This window comes from Falco rusticolus, chromosome 22, assembly GCF_015220075.1.
Source record: "Falco rusticolus isolate bFalRus1 chromosome 22, bFalRus1.pri, whole genome shotgun sequence".
Lineage (NCBI taxonomy): Eukaryota > Metazoa > Chordata > Aves > Falconiformes > Falconidae > Falco > Falco rusticolus.
The window spans coordinates 52156-72687 of NC_051208.1; the positions used below are offsets into that span (position 1 = coordinate 52156).

Genomic DNA, 20532 nt, shown 5'->3' on the forward strand with positions numbered 1-20532 from the left:
TAATTGACTGATTAGAGGAAGCGCCAAGGAGTTGATTAATTAAGTCGCCGTTAATTCATTAGGGAAGCCCGGGAGGGGGCGTGGCCTAGCGGGGAGGGGGCGCGGCTACGCCATTGCGGGAGCGTGATTTGGATGGGGGCGTGGCCCGACCGCAGGGGAGCGTGGCCTGGTGGGGGGCGGAGTCTTGGGCGGAGCTTTGTCGTTGCCATGGCGTCGCTTCCGGTGCGGCGGGGCGGAAGTGGCGGCCGCTGCCGGGAGGCGCCGCTGGTACCGGGGGGGGGGCCCTGGGGCGGGCAGCGGGCCCGGGGCTGGCCCTGCGGGCGCCGGGGGGGGCACTGGGGGTGGCCCTCGGGGCTGCAGGGGGGACCTGTGTCGCCTGTAGGGGTGGGGGGGCCTTCAGTGTCCCCTGCGGGGCTGGCGGGAGGTGCTGGGGGGGCCGCTGGGGGGCCCGGGGGCTCCTCTCATCCCCATATGGGGGTGTCAGGAGGGGCTGGGGGGCTGCACGGGGGCTGGGGGGCTCCTCTGATCCCCATATGGGGTTGTCAGGAGGGGCGGGGGGGGTTGCTATGGGGCTGGGGGGATGCTCCTCTGATCCCTATAGGGCTCGTGGGAGAGGCTGGGGGGGCTCCCCTGACCCCTATAGGGGTGTCAGAAAGAATGGGGGGCTCCCCTGACCCCTGTGAGGGGGTTGGGGAGGCTGCTCTGGGGTTGGGGGGGAGGGGCTCCTCTGATCCTTATAGGGCTGTCACAAGAGACTAGGGGGGACTCCCCTGAGCCCTATGGGGATGTCGGGAGGGATTGGGGGGTTCCCCTGACCCCTATAAGAGTGTTGAGGGGGCTGCTATGGGGCTGGGGGGCTCCCCTGAGCCCTGTAGTGGTGTCAGGAGGGGTGGGGTGGGGTTCCTGTGATCCCCCCCGAGGTGTCAGGAGGAGCTGGGAAGCTGCTACGGAGCTGGAGGGGCTCTGATCCCCATACGGAGGTGTCAGGAGGGGCTGGGGGGCTGCTATGGGGCTGGGGGGGGGGGTTTCATCCGATCCCTACGGGGATGTCAGTAGGGCTGCTGGGGGGGTGCCCTCTGACCCCTCTAGGGGTGTCAGGAGGGGCAGGGGAGGGTCCTGTATCTCCTAGAGAGTCGGCGCGGGGATAATTCCGTGTCCCTATGGGGCAGGGAGGAAGCCGCCCCCCACTTCCTGCAGGAATTCCTCTCCTCAGGGATTTTGGGGGGCTGCACCATCCCTGGGGAGATATGGGGGGGACTATTTCCACCACTACCACCCCATAAAAGGGGGGTGGGAGAGAATTTGGGCATTTTAACCTCTCCTTCCCCACTTTTAGAGCTCCCTGGAGACAACCCCCCCACAAAAAAGCATGGCTGGGGACTGGAGGATGCCAAGCCCCGAGCCAGCGGACAGACAGATGGACGCGGCCACTGCCATGGCCTGACCTCCCCCCACTTGACGAAGCTCTGACAGGAGAGAAGCAGCAACTTCATCCCCCCCCCATTCCCCAGGGATTCCCAGGCAGCTCTGGAAAAGGGGGGGGAGGGGGGAACCCCAGCGACCCCCCTCCCCCTGGAGCGAGCTGCAACCAGGTAAACCCCGAGGATTTTAACCCGGAGAGAGAAGCGAAATGTTTTTCCTGTCTGCTCGGCTGCGAATTCCCACTGAAAGGGGGTTAAAATCTCACTGAAAAGCAAAAAAAGGGGGAAAAAAATTGGATTTTCAGGAAGATTGAGGCGCTGGGGTGACACTCAGCAGAGAATCCCATGGGAGAAGAGATTAGTTTTGCCCAAGACGAGGGTTTGTTTGCATTGAGCTGAGTTGTTGTGGTTTAGTTTGGCATCGTCCTGCCTGAAATGAAGCCAAAAAGGTGGAAAAATGAGGTGAAAAACCAGGGCGGGGGGATCCCTGAAAGCAGTGCTCGCTTCCTTGGTCCCTTCCAGGTGGTTTTGGTGGTGTTGAGGCTGGAGCTGCTTTCCCCCAGGGTGCAAAAAAGGAGCCTGGAATAATTAAAAAGACTATTTAATGAGTAATTTAGAGGTGGTGGCATGAAACCAGTGGGCGTTTGCCCAAAATCTGCTGGTTTTGGTGTCTCTGGGGGATGCTGTGACGAGGGAAAGCAGCTTAAAATCTTCCCAAAAACTCCAGGAGTGTTTGGATTTGAGGTGTTTCACCTCCAAAAGCCCCTGAGGGGAAAAAATAGGGGGAATGTTGCCCCCGTCCCCGGATTTGGGGGGATTTTTGGGCACTGGAGGATTTAATTTGAATAAGTATCGCTCGCTCGGAGTCTCCCCTGGAGCAAAGCTGAGGGCAGGGAAAATCCCCAGCTCTGCTTACTCAGCGCCTCGCCGCTGGCTCCTGCCTCGCTGCTGAGAAACGCTGGGTAAAACCACAGCTGAACCCTCGGTTTGAGCCAAACACCCTCGGTTTGGGCCAAAACACCCGTGTTTTGGGCCAAACCCCCTTGTTCTCAGCCAAAACACTGGCGTTTTGGGCTGCTACGAGGCTGAGCTGCTTTCGGCCCCGCAGGTACGGCTTAATCCCAGTGTCTTTCTCCGCAGGGACCCAACTAAGAAGCACCAGATCCCCGAAATTTACTTTTTTTTTTTTTTTCCCCACCTCTTCTTTCCAGCTGATTTTCCGGGGCCAGATGAGGCTTTCAGGGCCGGGAAGGGGGAACCGCGCCGGCGGCTCTCAGCACTGCCGGCACTTTCTGCCTTCACCCTTCCCCTCCTGGGGGGACCAAAATGTGGTGCTGCTGGGCTCACTCTCCTTCCTACTGCTCTACACCCCTTTTTTCCCCTTTTTTCCTCTTTAATACCCCTTTTCCGGGTGTTTTCTTTCCTTTTAATTCCCTTTTTCCGCCCGCCAACGTGGCCTGCGGCAGTGTTAACCCTTGAGCCGCTTGCCCGTGCCGCTCCTTCCCTGGAGTTAAGCAATCACTTTTTTTTTTCCCTCTTGTTTTTTTTCCCTCTTCTTTTTTTTTTTTTTTTCCCCCTCTTAATTCCCCTTTCCCCCCCCCCCCGTCCCCCCCACCCCCAGTCCTCCCCATTCCTGCCCGCGCTGACATCTTGCCTCCGCCGGCGGGAGTTGGGCCGGGCTCCGGGTGAGTAAAAACTCTCTGAAAACCTGACTTTGCAAAGATTTTAGTACTTAAATTTGGTATTTTATTTGTCCCCGTTTTTCCAACAGAAACCACCCCCGTTTCACCCACCCCCCTCACAGTGGCAAATCCTCACCTGAGCTGGCTGCTGGGTTAATGTTTGACAGGAGCGGACTCTGCCCCCTCCTCCCCGCACCAAGATGTGGGTTTCGGGGTTATTATTGCATTTTTTCCCCTTATTTAAGGTGGTTTTTTTGTATCTCTGCGATGCCACGTTTCTGGTGGGAGGCTCCGGGGCCCCGCGGTTTCGCTTCCTCTCCCCGCGGGGGGGGTGTTCCTCCTTTGGGGAGGCTGGTGGAGTCGGGGGGTGAAGGTTTCCCCACGTGTTTTGGGGTGACACAACTGCGAGGCGTCCCTGTCCCTCTTCAGCACCGGTTTGGGGGTGACAGGGGGGTCCCCTCGCTGTTAACACCCCCCCCCCCTCATGTGTTTCCCCCCCCCAGGTCCATGGCGTGGGAGTGAGTGCTGAAGGATGCTGAAGAAGAGCAGCTTGGTGGTGTGGGGGGCGGTGCTCTTCATCGCCTGGAACGGCCTCCTCCTCCTCTTCCTCTGGAGCCGCCCGGCCTCCCCCGGTGAAGGCGACCGGCTGACGGCGGAAGTGATCCGTTTGGCTCAAGATGCTGAAACCGAACTGGAACGGCAAAAAGAACTCCTGCGCCAAATCCACCGTTACAGCGGGTTGTGGGGGCAGCGGCGCGGGGTTCGAATCACCCCCAACCCTCCCCCCCCGCCCTCCCCGGCCCCACCGCAACTCACCGATCCCGCTGCCACGGTGTTACCCGTCCTGGTGATGGCTTGTGACCGCAGCACCGTCCGGCGGTGTTTGGATAAACTCTTACGTTACCGACCTTCGGCGCAACGTTTCCCCGTCATCGTCAGCCAGGATTGCGGTCACGCCGAGACGGCTCGTGTCATCGCCTCCTACGGCGACGCCGTGGCTCATATCCGACAACCCGATCTTAGCGATATCCCGGTGCCGGCAGAGCACCGTAAATTCCAAGGTTATTATAAAATCGCTCGGCATTACCGTTGGGCGTTAGGACAGGTTTTCCGGACCTTCCGTTACCGCGCCGCCATCGTGGTGGAGGATGATTTAGAAGTTGCTCCGGATTTTTTCGAGTATTTCCAGGCGGCGTTCCCGCTGCTGCTCGCCGATCGCAGCCTCTGGTGCATCTCTGCGTGGAATGACAACGGGAAAGAGCAAATGGTGGATGTTGGACAAGCTGAATTGCTTTATCGGACTGATTTTTTTCCCGGTCTCGGTTGGTTGCTTTTAGCTGAACTTTGGGATGAACTTGAACCCAAATGGCCGCGAGCTTTTTGGGACGACTGGATGCGTCAACCCGAGCAACGGCGAGATCGTTCCTGCATCCGCCCCGAAGTTTCCCGTACGATGACGTTTGGTCGTAAAGGAGTGAGCCACGGGCAATTTTTCGATCAATATTTAAAATTTATCAAACTTAATGACCGTTTCGTGCCTTTTACCCAGCTGGATCTTTCTTACCTCAAAAAGGAAGAGTATGAACGTTCTTTCCTCCCCAAGGTTTACGCCGCGCCAGAGGTGAGGGTGGAAGATCTCCAAGGGAACCGGCGGCGGGAGCTGGGCGCCGTCCGCCTGCAGTACGGCGGCCGCGATTCCTTCAAAGCCTTTGCCAAAGCCCTGGGGCTGATGGACGACCTCAAATCCGGTGTCCCTCGCGCTGGTTATCGCGGCATTGTCAGCTTCGTCTATCGGGGACGTCGCGTTTATCTCGCGCCTCCTTCGGACTGGACGGGTTATGATCCCAGCTGGAGTTAGCGGGTGCTGTCGCTCCGCTTGTTGTGGTTTTTTGGGTTTTTTTGGGGGTGGGTGGGTGTCCCCCTTTTTCATAACTGTTTGTCTGTTTTGGGTTTTTTTTTTGATGTGTCTTTAGTGGAGAGGATTTGGCATGCAGCAAAGAGCAGCTCGCCTGCCGCTTCTCCGGTGCCGTGATGGGGGAAATTCAGGGCAAAGGCAGCTCTGAGTGGAGAAATTATTTTCCAGAATAAAAGGCAAAAAACCTCCTAAAATCTACCCGCCCCAAAATTTAGATTTCTTTTGCTACTATCACTCAGCCCAGCTGTCGGTGCCACCCAGGCCCTGTATTGCACTCTACGCCCTCTTCCCTATATTCAGCTCAATGCTCTGGGCGCTGCAGGCCATAAACTGACCTATGGGCAGCTATACAGGTCTGTGGGGGTCCGTACGCAGCTATATGGGTCTATACAGATCTATGGGAGTCTATACAGGCCTAGGTACCCTGCGTTCTGTATGGTCTTGACCCTATATTCCAGGCCCTGGATTGGGCTGTGGGGTTTAGGACCTGAATAAGGGGCTGTGCCCTAGTCCCTGTGTGTGGCTGTGGGGTCTAGGCCCTATATATAAACCATCTATACATATATATGCTATACTATATGGGGCCATATGGTCTGGGCTATGCGATCCTGTCCCTATATGGGGCTGTAGGGTCTTGGCACTATGTCCAGGCCCTATATCACAGTCCATATACTCCCCTCGCTCTACTTAGGCCCTACACCACAGCCTGCTTGCCAGTCTATATGTTCTGCCCCATATGTTCCAGGATTGGAGTGTAGGGGTCTGGAGGAGGCATCACTTCTGGTGCTAAAAAGCCCTTTTTGTGTTAAAAAAGTCCCCCTTTTTATCTGAAAGAATCCCTCGGGCGTGGCTTTTCTGGGGGGAGTTGGGCAGCAAGGGGTTTAGGGGGGGAGAAGCATCCCGCTCAGCTTTGTTTTGGGAAGAAAAAGCCTCTCTTCAGAACGGGGGGAATTATGAAATGGAAGAAATGAAATTACGACGTTTTATCGCATGAAACTGGGATAAAAGGAGGGGGAATGGCCAATGGGGCAGGAAGGACTGGGCAAACTGGTAACACTGGGAGGGATTTATGGCCCCCGCAGGATTTGGGTTAAATCTGTGTGGGTTTAGGGATATTTTTGGAGCCGTTTCCTCACCACTACCACTACTGGTGCTGAATACACCACATCTTTTTATTTTTACTTAAAAGGGGGACAGTCCACCCAAAAAGAAGGGGGTTACGGGGTTTTCCTGCACTTTCTACTCCAGGCTGCAGCGCAGAACCCCTCTTATTAAGCAATTCCTCTCCAGTTTGGGGGTTTCTTTCCTGTGGAGGAAAATTTGGAGGCAGAAAATCCCCATTTCCCAGCATGCTGGCTGCTCCCCGGAGGAAATGCAGACAATGTAACACCCCCCCACCCCCCCGCCCAAAACCAGGATTTAAATCACTGATACACATCCCCAGTTTGCACAGGAGCTGCATTTTGGGGGGAAATATGATCAAATCGGTGGGTTTTGGGTTTCACGAGCTGGCGATTAAAAAAAGTGCCTTTTGAGCCCCATTTTTTATAAACAGCCGCCGATTATTGACCCGAATAGTCGCAAAGCCGCCCCCCAAACCTGCCCTTTTTTCACTTAAAATGGCCCTCCACGAGGAGCAGCGCAGGGTCAACGCCCCCGTCCTCGCGGGGGCACCGCGGTCTTCACTCAGGTCCGCTCCTCCGCGCCGGCCCCGCCTCGCGGGTTCGCGGTTCCCACCCAGGTCCGCCCCTGAGGGTGGTCCTAGCGCCGGGGCCGCGCGGGGAGGAGCAGCCAATGAGGTGCTGCGGTGCAGGGCAGGCAGCCAATCAGAGTGCGCCGGCAGCCTCGAGAAGGCGGGGCGCGGGGGCTCGGCGGGAGCGGCGCGGGTGGGGTGGCGCTGGCGAAGCTCGTTAGAAACCGGCCTCAAACCGCGCCGAGCCCCGCAGGAACGGGCCCGCCGGCCCCCCGCGCTCCACCGCTGCGGCAAAAGCTCCGTCTCTCGCAGAAAAAAAACCCTTCGGCAGCTCTCCAGCGGCTCCTCTCGTGGGCTGCTGCCAGTTTTATCCGTCAGGTGGTGGCGGAGGGGGGTTTCGGGGTGCACGGGGCCGCTGTGGGGGGTTTGTGGAAGGGCTGTGAGGCGCATCCGCTGGCTCAGCTGGAGGAGCGGGGGCTGTGCGCCCTCCACGCCAAGCGACCTGCCATCCAAATTGCTGATGTGAGGCTGGTGAGGTGCCTTCCGTTGAAAAGAGGCTGATTTCTACCCCACCCCCCCCACCCCCCCCGTTGGATAGTCAACCCTGGGCCTGCTGAACCACTCAGAAAGACAACTTTTTTATTTTTTTACTTCTTGTTTATGCTTTATTTTTTTGTGTGGACTTTCAGCTTAAACTTTTATAAAGCTTTCCAGATCAAGTGGAGCATCAGAAGCGCGTGTGTTGGCACGTGATGCTTTGAAGAAGCACTTTCAATTTACATTTGTGACACGAAGCGTCACCAGACTTTGTGCTATAACAAGCTCTTTTCTTTCGAGGGAGACACCACCTATGACCTACCTTGCTGTGAGCCAAGCGAGGAAATGACTGATTACACAACCAAGCCAGGCTGTAATTTAGGTTTAGCAGTGATCTGTGGGTTTTTCAGGGGCCGTGTTTAAAATTAGGGCCCTGAAGATGAAAGCAGCTGCCCTTCCTGCTACCTTTCCTGGTGGTTTCTCCTCTTCCTCAGGTCAATGTCAAAGTCTGGCAGCAGAGACAGAACAATTTTGGCTGTAAGAGGCAGAGACCTGCCCTGTGCTGCCTGATAACAGCACTTTGTGACGTGGTTTAACTCTAAAAAAGACTTCTTGCAGTCTCAAGGTGCTGGTTTGCTTAATTTTTTTCCCCCTTTATTCACTTCTTGGTGTTGAAACGGGGCATGTAATCCTGTCTGTGGCTTCCCTCCCTCCTTGCATCCTGGCAGCAATTGCACAACCACAAGGAGGCCCCAGCCTAAGCGATCCTGGGAGGCACAAAAAGTGGTTTTTATCCCAGTTCCCCTAAATTCTCTGCAAATCCTAAGCAGAAGCTTTTCTGCTTGCAAAGCCTTCCTACGAGGTACCCACCAGCAGCAGCAAAGCCCTTTTTCTTCTTCAGAGTGACCTCTTTAAATTTTTGGGAGGGGGGTTCTCCCTGTTTTTCTGGGACATATTTCCATTGACAAACAGCTGGGGAAGCAAAAATCTCTCCACTCTCCCACTAAGGATGTTTCCTTGTGGGGAAATGTGGGTGTTTTGCAGCTCAACAGGAGGGGAAAAAACCCAACAGAAAGCATTAAATTGGAAAGAAGACATGCCTTGAGTGTGTCCCCTCTCCCCAGTGTGGAAAAACCCTGCTCTGCTCCAGGCCCACATGCAATTTCCTCCTCTATCTTTAATCCCCTCCCCCCACCCTCCCAAAAAAAAAAAATAGTAATAGTTAAATGGATGAAAAACGTGCATTCAGGGTGGGTTGAGAAAGTGGTTTGGGGTGAGCACTGCAAAGCAGCAGTGGGAAGCAAGATACCCCCTTGTCTTTTTTTTCTCCCCCCCCCCCCCCCCCCCCTTTCGAGGCTTATGTTCACTGGAGAACTGCCCAGCCAAGCTGCAAAGAATGGTCCGTGCAAATGTGGCAAGGAGTGGGAGGGTGAAATTTTTGTGACTAATTTGGCTAAATTAAGTGTTAAAAGGAAAAGCAGATGGGGCTGATGTGTGTGCGTGCTCTTATGGAGCAGGGGGGTTCATTGGAATGGTGGAAGGGTCTTGTTTCGGGGGGATTCAGGGGCAGAGAGTGAGCAGAGCTGGCCCCTCACCCAGCCAGAGCAGTGGCCGGAGTCGTTCACCGGCGAAAGTTGCTGGAGGGAAGGCGAAGATTTCGGTCTCACTGTCAGCATCGCGGAAAGCCACCCGCCCGCCAGCATAATCCAAAGCCACCTCGATGCGTCGGGGCACGCGGCTGTGGGGCAGAGATGTGGGGCTGGGCCAGGTGAGAGCCCGTAGCTGCCCCAACCACTGCCCCACGGCCCAGACCCCTCGTTCGGGGCTGAGACCGAAGCAGCCCTTACGGGACATGAATTCCCGAGCCACCCCCAGTGCCCAGTCGGGACCGGGACGAACCTCCACAGCCCAGCGGTGCCGGCCCCCCGAGAAGCCCTGCAGACCCAAAACGCAGCGGAGAGACTCGAAACGCTCGGTTCCCGAGGGAAGAGGAGCCAGGGGGGATTCCCGGCGTCCTGCGGTCCGGCCGTCTGCTGACACCAGGATTTGGGGATGAGCTGTAGCCGGGTCCAGCGTCACGGTTGCTGGGAGGGGGAGAGGGGTGTTAGGGGGGCTTGGTGCATCCTGGTATTAGCTCCAAATATTGCACTTGAGCATCAGTTCTGCATGTTGCACCAGCCCCAGGCACTGCAAAAGAGCATCAACTTGAAATATTGCACCCAAGCTTCTGCCCTGGGTGTTGCACCAGAGCATCAGCTTCAAGTCTTGCACCTAATTACCAGCTCTAAATGTTGCACTGAAACATCAGCTTCAAATACTGCGTCTGAGCATTGCACTGGAGCTTTAGCACCAAGTATTGCACTTGAGCATCCACCCTGGGTGTTGCACTGGAGCATCGCTCCAAATATTGCACCTGAGCATCAGCCCAGGACTCTGCACCCAGGTGTTGCACCAGAGCGTCAGCTTCAAATGTTTGCACCTGATTATCAGCCCTAAATATTGCACTAGAGCATCTGCTTCAAATATTGCGCCCAAGCATCAGTCCCAGGCATTGCACCAGGGCGTCAGCTCCAGATTTTGCAGCTGAGCCCCAGCTCTGGATGCTGAACCTGAGCATCAGCCCCAGGTGCTGAACCCATCTGTCGTCCTCGAAGCCCAACTCACCTCTCCGGTATCCCCCTGAGTCTTCCTCCAGTGAGCACCCCACGATGTCTGGAAATAGAAAGTGACCCCGGAGACTTGTAACCCTGGATCCAGCCCTGCCCCATGTGTCCCCCTCATTCCTCATCACATGGAGAGGGTGAAACTGCTGGAGGTGGGACCCTCAAACCCTCTTTGTGTGGTGCATTGCCCCCCTCTGCACCTAATTAATGTCCCAATTTGGGTGCTGGTTAACACCTAGAAGCCCTCTGCACCTCCCACCTGCAGTTGCCCACCCCCTAAGGCTGCTATAAAAGGGATAAATCCCTGAAATGTTCTTAATTAAAGGGACATTTATGATGCTTGGACCTTCCAGCCAAACTCTGTGAAACCCGAGGAGGTCTCTGCACTCCCCCAACCCCGCTCCTAGCTCCCATTTCTGCCTACTAAATCCCCCTTTTTGCCAGTTTTTCCCCTCCAAACACCTTTAAACTGCATCACTGCCTCTGCCAGCATGTTGGTTTTCAGGGCAAAATCCTCGAGTTCCGCTTCCAGCTCCGGCATCAGCGGCAGCGACGGCTGCGCCCTCCACTCTGTGCACCTCGGGGTGAGGGGGGGCAAATCGGTGTGTTTAATGTGAAGAAATCCCCAAATTTCCCTTCCCTGTGCTGAAGAACCATGGGGAAAGCTTTATTTCCCCAGGAAAAGCTCCAGCTCCTTCCTGCAAGATGTGATGATAGATTCTACGCTTCCCTCCACCGCCTTCCCCCCCCAGGCTCTGGATTAACCATCAACCCTCCCAACTCAAAAGCAAAAATCCCTGGGGAAAAGGATGCAGGGTGAGGAGGAGACCCGCAAAACGGAGGCTTTTGGCCCAAAAACGGCATTCCAGGTGGTGCTTTTTGGCCCCGGTACCTGCTCAGGGTGATTTGGGCATCCTGGAGAGGAAGGGAGAGAAATGCTCAGGGCTGTTTACCAGGGAATAAAAGCCAAAAGGGGGAAAACAAGAGGGATTTTGGAAAAAGATTTGGCTCACCCGTAGCAGGTCACTGTCTGGTTGCCGGCACTTGGCCTGGAGCTCGGAGCGGCGTTGCTGGAGCCGGGCCATTTCGGCGGCTTCACCACGTCGCTGCTCCTCCAACCTTAGGCGCAAGCGGCCAAGACGGATCAAGAACCGTGATTCCTGCTCACCCAGCACCCGCCGAAGCCCTTCCAGCACCGCCAGCAGCTTCTGCTTCTCGGCATCAACTCTGCTCTGGGAGATGAAGGGAAAGGAGAAGGATGCTGGAGGGGGGGATGAAGCATTTTGTCCCCCACAGTGCACCCCAACAGCAGGAGCACCCACCAGCATCTCCTGTCTTGTCTCCTCTGCTGCTGCCGCCAGCCCAGCACGTCGCTCATCCTCCTCTTGCAGGGCTTTTAGGGAAGCTTCAAACTGGTCCTGCAACCAAGAAAAGGGGTTTTGGCTCCTGAAGGTGAGGGGAAAGGCCGGGGCGGGGGTTGGGGAGGCTGGGACCCCTAAAGCACCCAGGATATAGCCAGCACGGGTGGCCTCATCCTCCTCTCCAGCTGTGCTGAAGCAGATGTGTGCACCTATATCCACTTCATAATTAGTCTGTAGCTATGCGATATGTATACCCACACCTTACCTATACAGATTTATAAATACGTAGTGCTGTATGGTCACTATGGGTCTTCCAGCCCCCATCCCTCCATGACCTCCCCTAAAAAATCCCCACCGGCCCTTTAAACACCCCAGCCCTTCTTTGTTCCCCCCTCCTTGCACCCCCAGCTGGGCCCAGACCCCCTTTGGGGACCCCCATTTCCCTTCTGCACCCGGAGGCGGAGCAGGAACCTCCAACAGCGCAGGCGCTGGGTGACTGCAGGAGCTTTTAAACTACTCATCTTCAGAGTTTTTGGTTCCCCAAACTTCCACCCACCCCCTCACCCCCCCATCCCACCCCATGCATACTTAAGCCTTAGCAAACTGTGGTATTTCACCTCAATTTTTACTTTTGGATGCTCAAAGTGCTTTCCCCTCCCCCCCCCCCCCCCCGGAATAATGGGGAAAAGCTTTGCCACATCTGCAAATACATATTTGTGTGGCTGACTTTTAATGGAAATCGGGTTTTTAGCATCACTCAGGCAGGGAGAGGGGGTTGGACTGGGTTTTCACTCACCCTGTACCAGCAAGCAGCCTCTTCGAGGGGCACGGCGGGGTGGGCGCGATGCTCAGCACAGGTGGTGCAGAGGAGCCTCCCATCCCGGCGGGAAAAAAGGGTGAGGGGTTGGTGGTGCCGCTGGCAAAGCTCCTCCGCCGCCGGCATTGCCAGCTCCTGGACGGCTGCCACCACATTGGCCAGTTGCCGATTGGGACGGAAGCCACCGTGGGGGAAAGGTAAACGGCACTGGGGGCAAGACCCAGCTCTGGAGGCATCCGCGGAGCAACGTTCAAGGCAACGGCGGCAAAAATTGTGCCCGCAACTCAGGATCATGACAGGATCATGGAAGAAATCCAAGCAGATGGCGCAGGTGATTTCCTCCTGGAGATGTTCCACAGCGTTTCCCGCAGCCATGACTGGTGTGACGGGGTTGTTTTTATGAGCATTCAGAGAAATGCCCACGCAAAGGGGCTGGGCAATGGTTTTCCTGGAAGCGGTGACGGGGCAGGAGGCTGGTGTCGGCATCTGGAACCTCACAGGGAAAAGCAACGCAGCGCTTATCCGACTTTCCCACCGCCCCAGCAATAAAAAAAACCCCAAGGACAAGGCTAGCGAGGATTTAATGACAGCGGGGGAACACAGGCAGCGGCTGTCAGGGTTTTAAGAGGGTGATTTATTTGCAAGGTGAGTTTTTTACCACTCCAGCTGCACAGGGGGCGGGGTTGGGGGGTTGAGAATAGCTGTAGAAAGGAGGGATTAATGCAGGAGTGCAACAAGTGGGCAGAGTTCCTGCTACATCCCGCAGAGCTCACCCGTCTATTAGCTGTGCGACAGCAATAAACCCAGTGGGGGGTTTATGGTGAAATTAAAACCCGCTGCTAAACCTTAGCACCCAAATTGGGTATGAAAAATAAAAAGCGGGGGGTGGGGGGGGGTGGAAAGAGCTATCTGGTGCAGGATCTGTGGGTGGAAGTGGTGTTAGTGGCCCATCCTAGGAATGAATAATGTTAATGCAGTTGTATAATAAAATTATTTCAGGGAACCAGACTGAGTGAGGGTCTTTGAGCTGGAAGTTTCATTTGTATAGAATATAGCCCACGTAAAAATAATTTTTAAAAGAGACTGATCATGTATTATTATAGTTACGAATAAGGCTGATAAAGCAATAAAATAAGTTGGATATTCCCAAACTGTAAAAAGCACAGCTTGCTGATCCCTAGGTTAACCAGCTTTGGTTTCTCTCCAGGAAAACACAGCCCCTTCCTCAAGGGAAAGCAGAGGGGCTGCCAGACCCCCGCGCCCGGCTGCAAGCAGGGCAAAAATAGGCAAGAGCGACGCAAAAACCCACCGGGCCGCTGCTACCCACGTGAAAACCCCGTTAATAGACCTGGAGTGGCCCGTGCGGGAGCGGGGACTGGGGCGGGGGCGAACCTTGGCCGCGGAAGAGAGGATCGGAAGAATCTATTCTCATTGGTTGACTCGGGCAGCCAATGGGAAGCCTCAGCGCGTCCGACGGCCAATAAGAACCGTCGTTTGCGATCGCCTTTCCCTCTATTCACACCCGTGAGGAGCTTCGAGGGTGCGGCGCGGCAGAGCGCGATGCGACGGGACGGGACACAACAGGAGAAACCAAACGAAATAAATCCCAAATTTTCATCTCTAATCACATCTCACTGCACAAAAGGGGGCAAAAAAAACCTATCCGAACCTCTTTTTTTTTTTTTTTTTTTTTTAACTACGTGATTTTTGAGGAAATACCTGCAGTAGAATTTTGATTAACAGCTAAGACTTATAATTAATCAGGTTTTAGTTGTTTGGGATGCTTATTGCCCCTTTCCAAGGCGGATCTCAGCCTGCAAGAGGCTTTGGCAGCAGAAGGAAAAACCAGGGTTGTGTTAAATACAAATATTTTCCCAGAAAGTCTAATTTTTGTGCAATTACGTTATTTATACACACATGTATAAAAAAATACCACTGCTCGTGGCTTATTAAAATTCTATTTTTTGGTGATGAAGAGCTACCGGAGTCACAGTGCCTTGGTGTGAACATGCGTCACACCCGCTTGACTTTTTGGGGGAATTTCTATTATTTTAGGACAATTACATAGACTGTGCCTGCAGGGCCACGAGAAGCCGCGGTGCGGGTGGGTGAACCCAGCGCCCGTGGGAGTGAGGTGCGTTGGTTTGGGGGGGGGGGACCCATTATGGCGCCGGCGGGATGGGGGAAGGCGGGCGGAGGCCCGTGGGCGTTGACGCGGGGGCGTGGGGAAGGGAGGGGGCGGGGGCATGACGTGGCAGGCGCTGATTCGGCGGCGTCCGGCGCGGGGGTATATAAGGCGCCGCCGGGCAGCGCTGCGGCGCAGTCAGGAGGCGGCGGCGGGCGCGGCGGGAGAGCGGCGGGAGCGCGGCAGGAGCGCGGCGGGAGAGCGGCAGGAGCGCGGCAGGAGCGCGGCGGCGGCGGCTTTGCGGCCGCCCCGAGGGACGTCGCGAAGCCCGGTGGCCTGGAAGCATGGGTAGGCTGTTGGAGCGCCGACAGTCGCTGCTGCTGCCGGCGCCGCCGCTAGCTCGGTGGTGCCCAGGGCTGGTTCTGGACACGATGTGTGTTTCAATGGTGTGATGAGAGGTTGTAGTAGTTTGGTGGTAGGAAAGTAATTATAAGTAAAGAATGCAGCTTGCAGCAAAGTAGCGGGTGTTTGAAGACAGCAATTTTGAATCCAAAACCAGAATTTGCTGTAGTAAGTGATGGGTTGGAGTGTTGGAGCAGTCTGTATTGGCTGTGTGGAGATGGAGCAAGTGGAGACAGCTAGCGAAATCTATCGGTGCCCTGCTAAGGTCAGGGGATGGGGATACTTCAAAGGCACTGATGCAGTAGTAGCAGCCAGGGAAATGACAGAGAAGCCCTAAAGGCTGCTGGGGGTGTGGAGGGTGCTGGAGGGCAAGCTTCAGGAAGGAGGTGGATGGAGCAGTAAATACTTAAACTAATGGATTTTTTTAGGAGCCATCCCAGCATGGTCAGTTGAGGATGCGGGGCTGTGATGTGAGGGCGGTGGGAGGGTGGAGGTGTGGTGCCTGGCTTTCCCCCTGGACGCGAGGGGGCCACGGTGGGTTATTTTGAGGTGAGCTGGCTCTGCATTGAGAGGTGTGAGGTATGAATGAAAGAGTTACACTGGGGTGGTCCTTGCTTCACATTATGAAAAGAGCTGCATCAAGGGAAAGGTATGAGGTGCATATGGAAAAGCTGTAGTAAGAGTGGTTGTTGCGTGGTGTAATTAAAAGAGCTGCACTGAGGGCAGGGTGGTGGCGGGGAGGGGCTTGTATTGAGAGGAGGTGTGAGGGAATAATAAAAATTATATGAATGGGAGAGGGTTGTTGGTACGAGGTGTACACTGAGCGGGTAGCTGTGTGAGGTGGCGGTAGAGGTATGTGAAGGGGTGGCTGCTGCCGTGTGTCACTGAAAGAGCTGCACCGAGGGACAGGCGAGGCAGCGAGGGGCTATGCTGGGGCAAGGGATGTGTGAGGGGGTAAAGCTCTGCCAAGGGACAGGGGAGGAGTAAGAGCCATGCTGAGGGGTGGCCGCTGCCACGTGTCACTGAAAGAGCTGCACCGAGGGACAGGCGAGGCAGTGAGGGGCTACAGTGAGGGAAAGGGGTTGCGAGGGAGCAATAAAGGCTGTGCCACAGGGAGGTGAGGGGGCAAACAGAGCTGTGTTGGGTGGTGGTTGTTGCCGTGTGTCACTGAAAGAGCCGCACCGAGGTGCAGGGTGGTGTGTCAGGGGGTGGTTGTTGTGTGTCACTGAAAGAGCCGCACCGAGGCGCAGGGTGGTGATACAGGTTGTACTTAATGGGCGATGTGAGGAGTTAATAAAAGCTGCACTGAGAAAAAGGCGGGGGATGAGGAAAAGCGTCAAGGAGTGGCTGCTGCCGCGTGTCACTGAAAGAGCTGCACCGAGGGACAGGCGAGGCAGCGAGGGGCTACACTGAGGGAAAGGGGTTGCGAGGGAGCAATAAAGGCTGTGCCACAGGGAGGTGAGGGGGCAAACAGAGCTGTGTTGGGGGGTGGTTGTTGCCATGTGTCACTGAAAGAGCCGCACCGAGGCGCAGGGTCGTGTGTTGGGGGGTGGTTGTTGTTGTGTGTCACTGAAAGAGCCGCACCGAGGCGCAGGGTCGTGTGTCTGGGGGGGGTTGTTGCCATGTGTCACTGAAAGAGCCGCACCGAGGCGCAGGGTGGTGTGTCGGGGGTGGTTGTTGTTGTGTGTCACTGAAAGAGCCGCACTGAGGCGCAGGGTGGTGGTATAGGTTGTACTTAATGGGAGATGTGAGGGGTTAATAAAAGCTGCGCTGAGAAAAAGGCGGATGAGGAAAAGCGTCAAAGAGTGGCTGCTGCCGCGTGTCACTGAAAGAGCTGCACCGAGGGACAGGTGAGGCAGCGAGGGGCTACACTGAGGGAAAGGGGTTGCGAGGGAGCAATAAAGGCTGTGCCACAGGGAGGTGAGGGGGTGAACAGAGCTGTGTTGGGGGGTGGTTGTTGCTATGTGTCACTGAAAGAGCTGCACCGAGGCGCAGGGTGGTGATACAGGTTGTACTTAATGGGAGATGTGAGGGGTTAATAAAAGCTGCGCTGAGAAAAAGGCGGGGGATGAGGAAAAGCGTCAAGGAGTGGCTGCTGCCGCGTGTCACTGAAAGAGCTGCACCGAGGGACAGGCGAGGCAGCGAGGGGCTATGCTGGGGCAAGGGATGTGTGAGGGGGGTAAAGCTCTGCCAAGGGACAGGAGAGGAGTAAAAGCCATGCTGAGGGGTGGCCGCTGCCACGTGTCACTGAAAGAGCTGCACCGAGGGACAGGCGAGGCAGCGAGGGGCTACACTGAGGGAAAGGGGATGCGAGGGAGCAATAAAGGCTGTGCCACAGGGAGGTGAGGGGGCAAACAGAGCTGTGTTGGGGGGTGGTTGTTGTGTGTCACTGAAAGAGCTGCACCGAGGTGCAGGGTGGTGATACAGGTTGTACTTAACGGGAGATGTGAGTGGTTAATAAAAGCTGTGCTGAGAAAAAGGCGGATGAGGAAAAGCGTCAAGGAGTGGCTGCTGCCGCGTGTCACTGAAAGAGCTGCACCGAGGGACAGGCGAGGCAGCGAGGGGCTACACTGAGGGAAAGGGGATGCGGGGGAGCAATAAAGGCTGTGCCACAGGGAGGTGAGGGGGCAAACAGAGCTGTGTTGGCGGGTGGTTGTTGCCATGTGTCACTGAAAGAGCCGCACCGAGGCGCAGGGTCGTGTGTTGGGGGGTGGTTGTTGTTGTGTGTCACTAGAAAGAGCCGCACCGAGGCGCAGGGTGGTGTGTCTGGGGGTGGTTGTTGCCGTGTGTCACTGAAAGAGCTGCACCGAGGCGCGGGGTCGTGTGTCCGGGGGTGGTGGTTGCCATGTGTCACTGAAAGAGCCGCACCGAGGCGCAGGGTGGTGGTACAGGTTGTACTTAATGGGAGATGTGAGGGGTTAAGAAAAGCTGCGCTGAGAAAAAGGCGGATGAGGAAAAGCGTCAAGGAGTGGCTGCTGCCGCGTGTCACTGAAAGAGCTGCACCGAGGGACAGGCGAGGCAGCGAGGGGCTACACTGAGGGAAAGGGGATGTGAGAGAGCAATAAAGGCTGTGCCACAGGGAGGTGAGGGGGTGAACAGAGCTGTGTTGGGGGGTGGTTGTTGCCGTGTGTCACTGAAAGAGCTGCACCGAGGCGCAGGGTGGTGTGTCCAGGGGTGGTGGTTGCCGTGTGTGACTGAAAGAGCCGCACCGAGGCGCAGGGTCGTGTGTTGGGGGGTGGTTGTTGCCATGTGTCACTGAAAGAGCCGCACCGAGGCGCAGGGTCGTGTGTTGGGGGGTGGTTGTTGTTGTGTGTCACTGAAAGAGCTGCACCGAGGCGCAGGGTCGTGTGTTGGGGGGTGGTTGTTGTTGTGTGTCACTGAAAGAGCCGCACCGAGGCGCAGGGTGGTGTGTCGGGGGGTGGTTGTTGCCATGTCTCACTGAAAGAGCCGCACCGAGGCGCAGGGTGGTGATACAGGTTGTACTTAATGGGAGATGTGAGGGGTTAATAAAAGCTGCGCTGAGAAAAAGGCGGGGGATGAGGAAAAGCGTCAAGGAGTGGCTGCTGCCGCGTGTCACTGAAAGAGCTGCACCGAGGGACAGGCGAGGCAGCGAGGGGCTATGCTGGGGCAAGGGATGTGTGAGGGGGTAAAGCTCTGCCAAGGGACAGGGGAGGAGTAAGAGCCATGCTGAGGGGTGGCCGCTGCCACGTGTCACTGAAAGAGCTGCACCGAGGGACAGGCGAGGCAGCGAGGGGCTACACTGAGGGAAAGGGGATGCGAGGGAGCAATAAAGGCTGTGCCACAGGGAGGTGAGGGGGCAAACAGAGCTGTGGTGGGGGGTGGTTGTTGCCGTGTGTCACTGAAAGAGCTGCACCGAGGCGCAGGGTGGTGTGTCCGGGGGTGGTTGTTGTTGTGTGTCACTGAAAGAGCCGCACCGAGGCGCAGGGTGGTGTGTCCGGGGGTGGTTGTTGCCATGTGTCACTGAAAGAGCCGCACCGAGGCGCAGGGTGGTGTGTCTGGGGTGGTTGTTGTGTGTCACTGAAAGAGCCGCATCGAGGCACAGGGTGGTGTGTCTGGGGGTGGTTGTTGCCATGTGTGACTGAAAGAGCCGCACTGAGGCGCAGGGTGGTGTGTCGGGGGGTGGTTGTTGCCATGTGTCACTGAAAGAGCCGCACCGAGGCGCAGGGTGGTGTGTCCGGGGGTGGTTGTTGTTGTGTGTCACTGAAAGAGCCGCACCGAGGCGCAGGGTGGTGGTACAGGTTGTACTTAATGGGAGATGTGAGGGGTTAATAAAAGCTGCGCTGAGAAAAAGGCGGGGAATGAGGAAAAGCGTCAAGGAGTGGCTGCTGCCGTGTGTCACTGAAAAGAGCTGCACCGAGGGACAGGCGAGGCAGCGAGGGGCTATGCTGGGGCAAGGGATGTGTGAGGGGGTAAAGCTCTGCCAAGGGACAGGAGAGGAGTAAAAGCCATGCTGAGGGGTGGCCGCTGCCACGTGTCACTGAAAGAGCTGCACCGAGGGACAGGCGAGGCAGCGAGGGGCTACACTGAGGGAAAGGGGATGCGAGGGAGCAATAAAGGCTGTGCCACAGGGAGGTGAGGGGGCAAACAGAGCTGTGTCGGGGGGTGGTTGTTGCTATGTGTCACTGAAAGAGCTGCACCGAGGCGCAGGGTGGTGTGTCCCAGGGTGGTTGTTGTTGTGTGTCACTGAAAGAGCCGCACGGAGGTGCAGGGTGGTATGTCTGGGGGTGGTGGTTGCCATATGTGACTGAAAGAGCCGCACGGAGGTGCAGGGTGGTGTGTCCGGGGGTGGTGGTTGTTGCCATGTGTCACTGAAAGAGCCGCACCGAGGTGCAGGGTGGTGTGTCGGGGGGGGTTGTTGCCATGTGTCACTGAAAGAGCCGCACCGATGCGCAGGGTCGTGTGTTGGGGGGTGGTTGTTGCCATGTGTGACTGAAAGAGCCGCACCGAGGCGCAGGGTGGTGTGTCTGGGGGTGGTTGTTGCCGTGTGTCACTGAAAGAGCCGCACCGAGGCGCAGGGTGGTGGTATAGGTTGTACTTAATGGGAGATGTGAGGGGTTAATAAAAGCTGCGCTGAGAAAAAGGCGGGGGATGAGGAAAAGCGTCAAGGAGTGGCTGCTGCCGTGTGTCACTGAAAGAGCTGCACCGAGGGACAGGCGAGGCAGCGAGGGGCTACACTGAGGGAAAGGGGATGCGGGGGAGCAATAAAGGCTGTGCCACAGGGAGGTGAGGGGGTGAACAGAGCTGTGTTGGGGGGTGGTTGTTGTTGTGTGGCACTGAAAGAGCCGCACCGAGGCGCAGGGTGGTGTGTCCGGGGGTGGTTGTTGTTGTGTGTCACTGAAAGAGCCGCACCGAGGCGCAGGGTGGTGTGTCCGGGGGTGGTTGTTGCCATGTGTCACTGAAAGAGCCGCACCGAGGCGCAGGGTGGTGTGTCGGGGGGTGGCTGTTGCCGTGTGTCACTGAAAGAGCCGCACTGAGGCGCAGGATGGTGTGTCGGGGGGGTTCTTGCCATGTGTCACTGAAAGAGCCGCACCGAGGCGCAGGGTGGTGTGTCCAGGGGTGGTTGTTGCCATGTGTCACTGAAAGAGCCGCACCGAGGCGCAGGGTGGTGTGTCGGGGGGTGGTTGTTGCCATGTGTCACTGAAAGAGCCGCACCGAGGCGCAGGGTGGTGTGTCGGGGGGTGGTTGTTGCCATGTGTCACTGAAACAGCCGCACCGAGGCGCAGGGTGGTGTGTCCGGGGGTGGTGGTTGTTGTGTGTCACTGAAAGAGCCGCACAGAGGCGCAGGGTGGTGGTACAGGTTGTACTTAATGGGAGATGTGAGGGGTTAATAAAAGCTGCGCTGAGAAAAAGGCGGGGGATGAGGAAAAGCGTCAAGGATTGGCTGCTGCCGTGTGT

At 56.6% G+C, this 20532-nt stretch overlaps 2 protein-coding genes and 1 long non-coding RNA gene across 12 annotated transcripts; 2 read left to right on the forward strand and 1 right to left on the reverse strand.

The window, feature by feature from the left end:
- Positions 1 to 158: 158 nt before the first annotated feature.
- On the forward strand, positions 159 to 5216 carry MGAT1 (alpha-1,3-mannosyl-glycoprotein 2-beta-N-acetylglucosaminyltransferase). 8 transcript variants are annotated; one of them, XM_037372008.1, is made up of 4 exons: positions 162 to 267; positions 1337 to 1592; positions 3043 to 3106; positions 3607 to 5216. In XM_037372008.1, the coding sequence occupies exon 4, from the start codon at positions 3636 to 3638 to the stop codon at positions 4959 to 4961; it is 1326 nt and encodes a 441-aa protein (XP_037227905.1). In that variant the 5' UTR covers positions 162 to 267; positions 1337 to 1592; positions 3043 to 3106; positions 3607 to 3635; the 3' UTR covers positions 4962 to 5216. The 8 variants fall into 8 exon arrangements, 7 of the variants coding, with proteins under 7 accessions (XP_037227905.1, XP_037227901.1, XP_037227906.1 ...); XR_005101636.1 differs by lacking the exons at positions 3043 to 3106; positions 3607 to 5216 and adding an exon at positions 2633 to 3006 and having other exon boundaries at positions 159 to 267; XM_037372004.1 differs by lacking the exon at positions 3043 to 3106.
- A 3369-nt stretch (positions 5217 to 8585) lies between these two features.
- LOC119140536 (E3 ubiquitin-protein ligase TRIM11-like) lies at positions 8586 to 12602 on the reverse strand. Of its 3 annotated transcripts, XM_037371978.1 has the most exons (8): positions 12069 to 12602; positions 11234 to 11329; positions 10925 to 11143; positions 10804 to 10826; positions 10374 to 10489; positions 9913 to 9960; positions 9148 to 9332; positions 8796 to 8986 (listed from the first exon to the last, which is right to left on the reverse strand). In XM_037371978.1, exons 1-8 carry the CDS (start codon positions 12573 to 12575, stop codon positions 8918 to 8920), a joined length of 1263 nt encoding a protein of 420 aa, XP_037227875.1. In that variant the 5' UTR covers positions 12576 to 12602; the 3' UTR covers positions 8796 to 8917. The 3 variants fall into 3 exon arrangements, with proteins under 3 accessions (XP_037227874.1, XP_037227871.1, XP_037227875.1); XM_037371977.1 differs by lacking the exon at positions 10374 to 10489 and having other exon boundaries at positions 8586 to 8986; XM_037371974.1 differs by having other exon boundaries at positions 8586 to 9332.
- A 25-nt stretch (positions 12603 to 12627) lies between these two features.
- On the forward strand, positions 12628 to 14066 carry LOC119140564. Its single transcript, XR_005101644.1, has 2 exons — positions 12628 to 12734; positions 13297 to 14066. It is a non-coding gene; the product is annotated as an uncharacterized LOC119140564 (long non-coding RNA).
- Positions 14067 to 20532: the final 6466 nt, after the last annotated feature.

What these genes read in the sequence shown, in the direction of transcription:
- MGAT1 (XM_037372008.1), top strand. Translation starts at nt 3,636, where the DNA reads ATGCTGAAGAAGAGCAGCTTGGTGGTGTGGGGGGCGGTGCTCTTCATC.
- LOC119140536 (XM_037371974.1), bottom strand. Translation starts at nt 12,575, where the DNA reads ATGCCGACACCAGCCTCCTGCCCCGTCACCGCTTCCAGGAAAACCATT. An exon ending in AGGCTGCTTGCTGGTACAGG is followed by an intron (nt 11,330 to 12,068) that starts GTGAGTGAAAAC and finishes TCTTGGTTGCAG; the next exon opens with GACCAGTTTGAAGCTTCCCT. An exon ending in GCCCAAATCACCCTGAGCAG is followed by an intron (nt 10,490 to 10,803) that starts GTACCGGGGCCA and finishes CCTCACCCCGAG; the next exon opens with GTGCACAGAGTGGAGGGCGC.